Source organism: Vulpes vulpes, chromosome 10 (genome assembly GCF_048418805.1).
Source record: "Vulpes vulpes isolate BD-2025 chromosome 10, VulVul3, whole genome shotgun sequence".
NCBI lineage: Eukaryota > Metazoa > Chordata > Mammalia > Carnivora > Canidae > Vulpes > Vulpes vulpes.
The window spans coordinates 41,266,224-41,278,038 of NC_132789.1; the positions used below are offsets into that span (position 1 = coordinate 41,266,224).

Consider the following 11,815-nt stretch of genomic DNA (forward strand, 5'->3'; position numbering starts at 1 on the left):
GGTTTTTAGCAGCCAACAGAGGCTCTTGACAGCCAGCTCCATCGAGACGCCTGGGGTTGGCAGGGCATGGGCCCACTATCAGGGACAGACGATGTGACCACTGTTTCCCAAAGGTACCTTATTCTCAAAGTTCCATGTGGGGAAGCAGTTAGTTTACTTTCTCCATTACTGAAACTCCAGGAAATAAAGGATCCTAGGACTCTAGGCGGGTCAGGATGCCGTGTGCAGAGATGTCTCTGACCACCACGCCGCCAACTACATCCTGCCTTTCTTCCTCGGAGGATCTGCACCCACCACTCGGGAAAGATCTCCAGATGCCGCACCCTAAGTCTACCAGCCCAACACCAATAACGATTTCAGATATTTTTGTGACTTGGACAAAATTGAAAGGTATCTGGATGATCTAAATCTGTCTTGTTTTTGACCAAAAAGTAACACTTCAAAAAGTCATCCTCTTCTTTTAGCCCGGAGTGGCTGTTAAGAGAACAGAATCTTCTGACCACACAACGTGGGCCGGAGACAGGAGGCTCTCAGTGGACCTTCCCGAGCTCCTTGTGCCCTGGGGGCCCAGAGGGAGACGTGTGTGCCGCGTTCTCCGGGACACGGGGCAGCCTGCTGGCCTGGGAATGGCTTCCATGCTACGGTGTGTCTCCATCAGAAGCCACCCGTGTTTCCACTTTGCTGTGGGACCGGCCCCCGTTCCCGGCCCAGCCGGGCTGCCGAGGCGGAGGGCAGGCTCCCCAGGCTCCCAGAGGCAGAGGCGCGGGTCCGTCTGGCTCATCCTGCGAGTGACAGGGCTGAGGGGCCCCCTTCAACCTGGATCAACCCCCAGGCCTCCATGGCTGGTGCAGGCCCGTGGACGAGCTGCAGAACTGATCACCCACCAGGTCTGCATCTGAACCAGGTCTGCTTCCTCCCACCCACAAATCTCAGTGCTGCCCAGAGGAGGCCAGGGCTGCATTTCTAACGTATTTTTAGTCACTTTTCATTACTGACTTTCTCAAGAGCCATTCCATAAATGGCTCCACACGCGTGATTGCCGTCCAGGCCTCAGATGGCTTTAGACCCCAAATTAAAAGGGAACACCCGCACACTCGGCCACATCAAGTCTCTCAAGGCCAGAAATAGATCCAAGGAGACTGAGCAAGGATATGATTACCTGGTGCAAACCCAGGGAGAGGACCGAACTGTGGGAGTTTTCCAGAAAGATGTGGTCACAGTGACACAGCCCTCTCTCCCTTGGGGAATGGGTTCCCATGAGGAGGTGGACTGGGTATACCTCCTTGCCCTGGGCCTCACTGTTGGAGGGACCCCCCCTCAGTGGGCAGGGGCGGGCACATTCTCTCAGATTTAAAGATGATGTAAAACAAGTGGCCCTAGATTCCCTCCAGGGGTCGATACTGGGATGGGGGGGGGGGTCACCTGTCAATGAGGTTCTCCTGTCAATGCCCATCCCCTCCCAGAATGCCTGCTGAAGCCACCTTTCTCCAGGCAGGACCCTGGGAGGACTGGAGGTCCCAGGGAAGTGCCCAGGGAGATGCTGCACCCATGGTCGGCCTCCACAAAGACAGGGAGGGCGGCCCTGCTATGGCCCACCCAACCAGGCCCAGGCTCCTGCCCCTGCTCTCAGCCCCTGCCTCCTGCCGTGTTCCTCCTCCCTTAACCTTGCCTGGTCCATCTGGCTCATCCTGTGAGTGATGTGGTCACTCTGTGGTCTGCCCTGCGCACCTGCCACGCAGGGGCTGGGGTGAGTGCCATGAGGAGTCAGAAGATCTGGTCCCTGTTCTCAGGTTGTTCATGATTCCCCAGGGATTAAAGAGGGATAAGACATGGCCCTAGGGATGCCTGGGTGGCTCAGCAGTTGAGCATCTGCCTTTGACTCAGGGTGTGATTCTGGGGTCCCAGGACCGAGGTTCACATTGGGACCCCCACAGGGAGCCTGCTTCTCCCGTTGCCTCTCTTTTTCTCTCATGAATAAGTAAAGTCTTTTTTTAAAAAAATTCATACATGGGGATCCCTGGGTGGCTCGGCGGTTTAGCGCCTGCCTTTGGCCCAGAGCATGATCCTGGGGTCCCGGGATCGAGTCCCACATCGGGCTCCCAGCGTGGGGCCTGCTTCTCCCTCTGCCTGTGTCTCTGCCTCTCTCTCTCTCTCTCTCTGTATATCATGAATAAATAAATAAAATCTTAAAAAAAATTCATACAACAGCAAAAAAAAATTTTTTTTTTAATGGGCAGGGGAACTAAACATTTTCCAAAGACGACATACAAATGGCCAACAGACACATGAAAAGGTGCTCACCATCACTCATCATCAGAGAAATGAAAATCAAAACCACAATAAGGTATACCTCACACCTGTTAGAAGGAATGGCTGTCATCAAGAAGACAAGTGATAACAAGTGTTGGTGAGGATGTGGAGAAAAGGGAGCCCTCGTGCACTGCTGGCGGGATGTAATTTGGTTACAGCCACTGTGGAAATCATTATGGAGGTTCCTTGAAAAACTGACCCAGCAAGTGTACTTCTGAGAATCTATGCAAAGGAAATGAAAACAGGATCCCAAAGAGATCTCTGCACTCCCATATTCACTGCACATTATTCACAACAGCCGGGACATGGAAACAACCTAAGTGTTCATCAACAGATAGACAAAAAAGATGTAGTATGCACGTATCATGGAATATTCAGTCATGCAAAAAAGGAGGTCCTGTCATTTGTGACAACAGGCTGCACTTTGAGGGCATTATGCGAAGTGAAAATAAGCCAGACAGAGAAAGACAAATACTGCATGCTAAGTGAAATCTTTAAAATTTTTTTTAAAAAGTCAAAATCAGGGATCCCTGAGTGGCGCAGCGGTTTGGCGCCTGCCTTTGGCCCAGGGCGCGATCCTGGAGACCCGGGATCGAATCCCACGTCGGGCTCCCGGTGCATGGAGCCTGCTTCTCCCTCTGCCTGTGTCTCTGCCTCTCTCTCTCCTTCTCTGTGTGTGTGTGACTATCATAAATAAATAAAAATTAAAAAAAAAAAAAGTCAAAATCATAGAAACAGAGAGTAGAAAAGTGGATGCCAGGGGCTGGAGGAGGGGTGGGGGATATAGGAAGAGACTGATAAAAGGGTACAAACTTTCAGCTATCAAATAAATAAGGTCTGAGGACCTAATGTAAAATATGAGGACTAAAGCTGGTAAAACAATAGCGCATGATTAAATGTGTGAGGTGATGGATGTGGTAAATAATAACTGGGAAGAATCCTGTAACAATGCACATGTGTATCAAGTCACCACACAGCACGCTTTAGATATCTTATAATTTTATATGTCAATTACATACCAATAAAGCTAAATTAATTTTTAATATGGGATGCCACTTTGGGCATACGGTCACATTAATAGCTTTTAAGATGGACAAAGGATTTACTGTTAAATGAAAGATAAAGTAGCAAGATGGTATGTATTTGTGCCCCATTTTATTAAAAAATAAAATATTAGTTTCTGTATTGATATAATGTCAGGGGTGGTTGAGGAGACTACAACAAAGGAATGAAATGCTGGTTTTCTCTGAAGTGGAGAGAGGATTACAAGGGGCTTTCATATCATGTTTCTGAACATATGGTCTGATTTTCTATAATGAAATTCTATAATGAGCCTAATGGTATAAATTTTTTATAATGAATATCCATTAATTATATAAAATCCCAAAAGAAAGGTATTTTTGAAATGAGCTACTCAGTTTACAACATACATTCAAGCCAGTCCAATTGGGCGACACTAACACACCTAGTGGTGGGCCAGGCCTCCCCCTGGGTGGAGAGGCAGCTTCTCTAGAGGAGAAGGGTAGAGGACACAGCAATCACCTGCTGGGTGGCCTTGGGAAAATCACCTAACTCCTCTCACTCTCCTCTTTTCAAAACAAAATTGTGACCAAAACTGTGATGCAAATGAAGGGACAGACCTGAGGGCCCTGGGCATGTGGTCCTCACAGGTGCGATCTCACGTGGTCCCTGAACAGCCCTGCAGGGTGGGTACGACAAGGGCCTGCATGTTACAGAGGAAGGAACTGAGGCTCCCACAGGTGGACTGGAAAGCCCAGATCACATGCGCAGCAGGTGGTGGCACCAAGATGCAGAATCTGAGTCCAGGTTAGAACCCCCCTCCCAGGTCCGTCTGCCCCCGCATTGTCCATCTGCTCCTGGTTTCCAGATGGGGAGTGTCACTGTCTAGACCACTTGATGACCATCTTTGTGGCTTATGTATTTATTATCTGCTCCCCCCAGAAGGCCAGCTCCCCCAGGGCAGGGACTTTGTTAGGTGCACCGTCACATCCCAGGAACTAGAAATGTGCCTGGCACGGAGCAGGTGCCACAGGACTATCTGCTGAGTGAATTCATAAAAATGAAATAATTCCTTGGTAAAGAACCAAAGAAAGTGACCCTGGGGCTCGTGGACACCAAGCATTGCCCCTTCAAGGTCACAGGACTGAGGAGGACTTGGGCCAGGTCCCTCGCTCCCACTCAGGCCTGCCGCCCCCAAATCCAACACCTCAGGTCAACTCCCCCGTCCTCGCCGCCTGAGGCTCAGGAGTAAGTCTGGTCAGAGAAGGGTTGGGACAACAGTGAAGACGGCTCCATGCATCTCTGGCTGGACCTCTGCCTGGAGGGCTGTCTGTGCCTCAGTTTCTCTACCTAGAACACGGCAGCTGCTGCTCCTCTGCCTCAGGTGCAGAAGGACCAGGAGAGACTTGCAGAGTCGGTCCTTCCTGCCTCATGCCTCCCTCCCCGTGGGCTGGGCCATGCTCCAGTCAGACCCACGCTCCTGCCCAGGGGACAGGGTGGTGCCATGAGGAGCTGCCTCCAAAACAGGGCCACAGGGTCAGCGATGGGAGGCCCCCAGTTTTCCGGCACCATCGCTGGACTGGACGAGAAAACAGAGGCGGACGAGAAAACAGAGGCTCAGAGAAGGAAGGGAGGTGACTCGGGACAGGAAGGAATCAGTGATGGGCCCAGGGGATACCAGAACGTGGGCGCTGCCTCCCAGCTCGGAGCTCTCCTCTCCCTGAGCACGGGGACACCCAGGACAGACCCTGACTGCTCCATGTGGGTATCCGCCCCCATGACCGTGTCCTGACCAAGGGGAGCCAAGGGTGTACAGTCTGAGACTGACTCACAGGCCGCCAGGGGCCCCAGCTCTGACCACAGCGCCGGCCTCCCTAGAGAGACACCATCAGCCACGACGCGGCTTCCGAAAGCATCTGCTTGTGACAGGTCCCTGGCCTCTGGGTCCCACAGGCTGCCGTGGATGCTCAGGGGCCTGGCAGACACCAGGTCTGGCTTCTCAGGAGCCACATGAGGCCCACAGGAGAGGTGGAGCTGGAGGCTCAGGTATGGGAGCCCGGGCGTGGGCACCAATACCACGGTGACTCTGCCATGAGGCTCGGTGGTTCAAGGGCCTGGGGCCTGGGCCTCCAAACAAGGAAAGAATCCTGCCAGGTGTCTAACCCCTCCCCCCATCCCAGCCCAACAGCCTAGGTAATTACCAGGTAAAACCACTCAAACTGCAAGAGTTCTACTAGTGCAATTAGTACATCAGAATAAAGAAGGCCCTTCTGACAGCTGCTGGGCCCGCCCACAGCCTGGGCCTCCCCGGAACAAAGATCTGCTTGTTAATCCCACAGCGTCAGAGGCCCTAGATCTTAATGAAACACGCACAGACGGCGTGGGAAGAAGCCGGCATCTGGAATCCACAGCCCCGGATGATGTCATGGACGTGCTGTGTGGCCCTGGGCTGGCCACTTTACCTCTCGGAGCCCATGAAAAGGGGCTGGTACAACAGCTTACATGTTACCACATGGATGGAACGTGGACTTTTCCGGCTACAGAACTTCAAGCGCTAGTTTGTATTCTAAAAATAGGTAGAGACACCTTTGGGTTGGCTTTTAAAACCCATTTCGGTTGCACATAAGATGCCTGGGACATTCCCAGGACATCCCCCCAAGGCTGGGCAGCAGCGGGGAGGGAGGGGGGGGCAGCAGGGACCAGGCGCAGGTGCACCTGTGTCAGGGCTGATGTTCTGCTCCTCCCATCCATCAACCAATCACTCGGTAACCTGTCGACACACTGATCTCAAGCAGCCCCATTTTACAAGGAGGGATCTGGGGCTCTAAGAGGGCAAGGGACTTGCTGGAGGCCACCCAGCAGAGGCAGGAGAGGAGGCCGATCTGCGTGAGCTCCGGGTGCTGCTTGATTCACAACGACAGCTCCCACCGAGGCTGTGCACGCCTTCACCAGGGGATGCTGGGAAGCAGGACACTGGCCGGGCGGTGACTCACTCTAGTGGACGTTTCCCTTAGGGATGGTGTCAGGATGACAGTACCCACAACCCTCTTGGTTCTGAGCCCCAGGTCAGCTAGTCCAGAGGACAGGGCTCTAGCCTCAGTTCCACACATGGTCTCTTTTGTCCTGAGCCCCCACCTGCCCTTCACCAGGAAGGCAGCGTTCAGAACCCCCGACCCAAGTCCTGTGCCTGGCACCTGGCTCTCAGCAGAGGTTAGCAGCCACCTCCTGCTGCTCACTCCCCCCTCGGCCACCCTCTGGGCTGTGGGGACAGAGGTCCCCTTGGCCGAGCCCTCTGCCTGCCCTAGTAGAGGAAGCAAATGGCTGAAGACCCCACAAAGCCTGCTGCTGCTCCATCCCCTGGGTTTCTCTGCCTCAACCTCCCTGGAAGCTCTCTCCACCCCGCAAGTCTGCCCTCCTGACGGTAGAAATGTCACCTCCTCGAGGGCTGGATGTAGGGCCAACACCCCGGGCCTGTCCTGACTGGGCCACCGCCAGGCTGCGCTGTCCTGGGCGGACGCCGCCTCTCTCAGCCTGTGTCCTCATCCTCATCCTCATCTGGGAGACGGGCATGACACCACGTCTGTTCCCAGGTTGCGCGGAGGGTTAGGCGCGACGCTGCCGGTGAAGGGATGCTGGTGGCCTTGGCGAGGGTCCGTCCCCACCTCAGCCCGAGCTGGGGTCCCTGAACCCCCAGACCCAGTCTGGTGTGGGCTCCGGCCCAGAGCCCTGGCCTCTCTGGCCGCGGACAGGTGCAGAGCGGAGAGGGGACGCTGGTGACTTCAGGTTCAAGAGCGTGTGTGTAGTCACCCAGAGACGTCGGAGTCCTCTCACCACAAACGGCCCCGGGACTTGAAGAAAACTTGTGCGGAGCGCAGGCTGGGCTCCGAGCGGGCAGCGGGAGGGCCCGCCGGCCGCTCCGCCACTGGTCTGGACGGCAGCGCGCCGAGCCGGCTGCGGGGCTGGGCCCAGGCGACCGCACGGCCGAGCTCGGAGTCGCCCTTCCCGCCCGCGGCCCCGACGGCCACGCCCTCCCCAGGAGCTGGGGCTCGGCCGGCACCGGCACCGGCACCGGCGGCGGCTCGGCGTCTGGGCTCCCGGGCAGCTCCCTCCGCGGACGGGACGGGGCGGGGCGGCCCGCGCTCACCTTCGTCCCCGGCCCGGCCCGGCCCCGCCTTATCGCTGCGCCGCATCCCCGCGGGGCCCGCCGCCCGCCGGCAGGAGAGGACTCCGACCCCGGGCGGCTGCGCGGCTGCGGGAGGTGGACGCGCGCCGCAGCGCTCCCGGTCGCGCCTCCGCTCCGCCGCCGCCGCCGCCGCCGCGGGGCCCACGGCCCCAGGCCCCAGCCCTGCCCCGCCCCGGCCCCGCCGCCCGGGCCCGGCCGCCGCACTCACCCACGTTGACGAAGCTCATGACCAGGTCGGCGCGGCCCGGGCGCCGCGCGGGGGGGCCGCCGTCCTCGTGGTCGTCGCGGGCCATGGCGCGGTACAGGCCCAGCATGAAGAGCGGCGCCGACGCCGGCAGCCGGGCGGCGGCGGGCGGGGCGCGGGGCCGGGGCCGCCCGGGCAGCCCGAGCACCGCCAGGATCTCGCGCTGCATGTCGCGGCGCTCGCGCGGGCCCAGGCGGCGGGCCGGGCAGCCGGCCGGGGGGCGCGGGCCGGGGCCGCCGCCGCTCAGCGCGCACAGCGCCAGGCCCACGAGCCACAGCGGCCCGGGGCGCGCGGCCATGGCGGGCCGGGCGGGCCTCAGCGGGCGCGCATCCGCCCCGCGGCCGGGCGGGAGCCGGGGCCGCCCCGACGGCGGGCGGCGGGCGAGCGCGGGGCCGGCGCCGCGGGGGGGGCTGGCGGGCGGCCGCGGCGCTGTCCCCGCGCGCCCCCCGCGCCGCACCTGCCGGGTCCGCCGCCCCGCGGCAGGCGAGCGCTCCCCCGGGGCCCACGCGCGTGCGGCCGCCGCGCCGGCAAAGGCTCCGCCGAGGCCCGCGGGGCGGCAGGGGCGGCGGGGGCGGCGGCGAGCGGCCGTCGGGGCCGAGCGGCGCGGACCGAGCGGCGCCTCCGCAGCGGGCCCCGCCGTCTGCGCCGCGCGCCCCGCCCCCGCCGCCCGTGGGGCCCGCGCGCCGCTCGGCCCCGCCCCGGCCCCGCCCCCTCCGGCCCCGACCAATGGGGGCGCGGGGCGGGGGCGCGGGGCGGGGGCGGGGGCGGGGCCAAGGCCGCGGCCGCGACGCCGGGAGGCTGCTGCGCCGCCTGCGCGAGGGGGCGAGGGGGTGAGGGGGCGAGGGGGCGAGTGGCCCCTGGGCGAGGGGCCCCTGCCCGCCGTCGGGGCGTCTGCGCCGCGCTGGGCTCCTCTCCGGCCGCTGGTGGCGCCGTCGGGCGAGCGCGAGGTCCCGGCCCCGGGCCCCCCGGGGACCCGGAGTCTCCGTCCCGCCCGCGCAGGGACCCGCAGCCCCGCCCGGTGCGCAGACCGTCGCTGGGGACCCGAAACGCCTCGGGCGGGTGCGGAGGTACAGGGCCCCGCAGGTGCCCGCCGCGCCCGGAGGTGGGGCGCTTCCTCTGCCCGCGGCCGCCTCCGCACCCGGGCCCTCCCCGCCGTCGCCTTGCACGCGCGGTGGGCGCTTCTCCTTGCGCGACCCCTGCTCAGCCTCTGCTCCCCGCGCGCCCCCGCCTGGCTCCCCGTGCTCCCGGCCGGTGCCCCAGGCGGGCGCCCCACACCCCGCGCTGTGCCCGCGCCCTGCGGGCCCCAGGGCCGATCCAGCGGGCTTGGGAGACGCGCCCGGCGTCCCGCTGGGCCGGGCAGCTCCGGGCCCTGCAGAGCGCCTGGGACGGGCTTTGCTCGCCCCGTGGCCAGGGCCCTGGCGGCTCGGGAGAGCAGCTCTGCACGGAAGCCCCCGTCGCTTCAGCCCCCTCTGCACGCTCTGGTCTTCCTGGGCGCTCCCTCGCTGCGCTAACTCACGCTGGAAGGAAGTGGCCCCTCGACTGCGCTGGGAAGGCTGAAGGACTGGGCCCGGTGACAGCAAAGGGCAGGGGGAGAAGAGTGCTCCAGGCAGAGGGAACAGCGACTGACTCCGGGGAGCATAGTGCAGGCACCGCTTGGCACTTAGCATGTGCCGGCAGTGCTCTGCCTCGCTTCTTTAATGCTAGCACACACCGGCTTGATGCCATTTCACCCCCTTTTTAACAGACGAGGACGCTGAGGCACGCAGAGGTTAAGGGACTTTCCCTGTCACACGACAGCGGAGCTGGGCTGGGCAGGTGGGCGCTCGCAGGTGAGCTGTTCAGTGGAGCCCAGAGAGCCAGCAGACCGCGAGGGTGAGGCTGAGGCCCAGGGGCTGGCCAAGGATGGATCCAAGGGCCTCGCAGGGAGACTAGAGGAGGGCCCTGGACAACAGATGGTTATGGGGCCCCAGTGTGGATTCAGTATTAGACTTCAAAATACATTAAGAAGTCCACCAAAATTAAGATTTTCTCATGATCACTTCGAACTTTTAAAAAATACTGAAACTGGGCTGCTTGGCTGGCTCGCTCAGTGGAGCATGGGACTCCTGATCTCAGGTTGTGAGTTCAAGCCCCACATTGGGCGTGGAAGCTAAAGGCTACTGTACATAAACAATCATTTGTTGGTGCCTTAGGCTCGGGCTCAGTCTGCCTTTTATCCAACGGGTGCATTCCCACGCTGCTTATAAGCCTCTTAAGGATGCTGCAGCTTAGCCACCGAAAGTGCCCAAGGCAGAGTCTGCTGCAGGGGCGAGTGTGGATTGGAGGAACAAGATTAGAGTCAGCGCCCACAGTGGAGGCAGGTACAATAGGGCGGGGGGGGGGAGGGGACAATGACTGAACCGTTTTGGTGACAGGGTGGAGGGCAGAGGAGAAAGCGGTTGAGGAGGCTGCATCCCCAGGGCTTGGTGACTGCGGACAGAGGCAGGGGCAGAGTCAAGGGGGCATCCCCGTGTCAGGCTCGTTCAGGGTCTCAATCTCAGGTCCTCTTCACTGTCCTCTGGGCATCCCTCGGCGCTCCCCACGGAGTCCACACCACATCATCGGGGGCCTCACGTCTAGCCTGTAACCCTCCGGTTGTGTATGGTGCAACACTGGGCTCCCAGCTAGACTGTCAGCAGCCCAGTGCAGGGCTCATACTTAGAACAGAAATCATTTATCTCAATATAGGGTTAGCGGAGACAGTGGTGTTCTTTAAATAATGGGCCTCGGGGCACCTGGGTGGCTCAGTGGTTGAGCGTCTGCCTTTGTCTCAGGTCGTGATCCCCCGGGTCCTGGGATGGAGTTCTGTAAAGGGCTCCCTGCAGGGAGCCTGCTTCTCCCTCAGCCTAGGTCTCTGCTTCTCTCTCTCATGAATAAATACATAAGACTTTTTAAGAATAATAATGGGCCTCACATTCCCATAAACCTAAACATCAGGTTTGAGCCATTCCGAAGGTTGTCACCCCACAACTCAGTTCAATAGCAACCACCATGGGCTGCTTCTTCATGCTCCACCAGAGATGAAGCTGACCAGTCCCTGTCCCCCAGTGGATCAGCACCCCCAAATAAGGGTAATAGCCAGGTGAACATAGTCTCTACAGAAGGCAGAACCAAGGCTGTGTTCCAAGATCCCAGGCCTGCAAACTGCCTGGAAGGGCAGAGAACAAGGAGCTGGGATATGGGGGTGGGGACGTGAGTGGAATCTTCAGGAACTGAGGTGGTTTCTTGGAGAATGTAGCATCAAACAAGGGCTTTCCCCAGCTGCGCCCGTCGTGCTGTGACTTTGGGCCGTTTCTGAACCTCTCAGACTGTTTCTTATCTGTGAATGGGGTCACGATGGTAGGGCTGGATAGAGAGCATTTAGCAGTCACTGGCCTATGGCAAGCAGTCAGTAAATGTTAGCTGTTGTTACTGTATCATTCAAAACCCCAGGGACTCATCCATCTCTACCCAGCAAACACCAAATTAGTATCACACGTTTAGCACTAGTATCCCAGAAGTGTAATTTTAAGCTTTTTTTTCTGTCATCCCTATATTCTCTATATGGCCTTACATGTAGGTATTTGTTGAATGGAAAATAAACTTTGTGAAGATTCCACTAGCCGACCTTTGTTGCAAATGGAAAACCTGAATTACTTGGTTTTTAAAAAAGTGATCACAGTCCAGAATCTGAAAGGATGGAGGAGGTCAAGCAGTTTGAAGTATGCTTCTGCTGCCAGGAAGCCTAGAGAAGCAAATTTGGGTGAAAACACTATCCTGCACAGTTCTGGCAATTTGAAGTTACCTAATCCCAGGAGGAATAGAGTAAGCACTTTCTTCAGAGTCAGTACATCAAGCTGGATTTCTTTTAATCTGGATAGTCAGGTTCCAATAGCTTTGGCAAACATGTATCCATCTCACTCAATCCTGATCAGCTAAGGAGTATGGCCTAATGATCAGAAACACAGGTGGCCGGAATTTGAACCCCTCTTACCTACACCTCAGGTTCTCTTGTTACTCCTAGCCTAATTCCTGCTGTT

General features: G+C 58.8%; 1 protein-coding gene across 1 annotated transcript in view; it reads right to left on the minus strand.

The window, feature by feature from the left end:
- LOC140594183 (bone morphogenetic protein 8B) overlaps positions 1-8,148 on the minus strand; it is a 34,808-nt gene extending 26,660 nt beyond the window's left edge. The window contains exon 1 of the mRNA XM_072723738.1: positions 7,722-8,148. Coding sequence (XP_072579839.1) covers positions 7,722-8,055 — 334 coding nt within the window. The 5' untranslated portion in view covers positions 8,056-8,148. The remainder of the gene's footprint in view (positions 1-7,721) is intronic.
- Between the last annotated feature and the right edge of the window lie 3,667 nt (positions 8,149-11,815).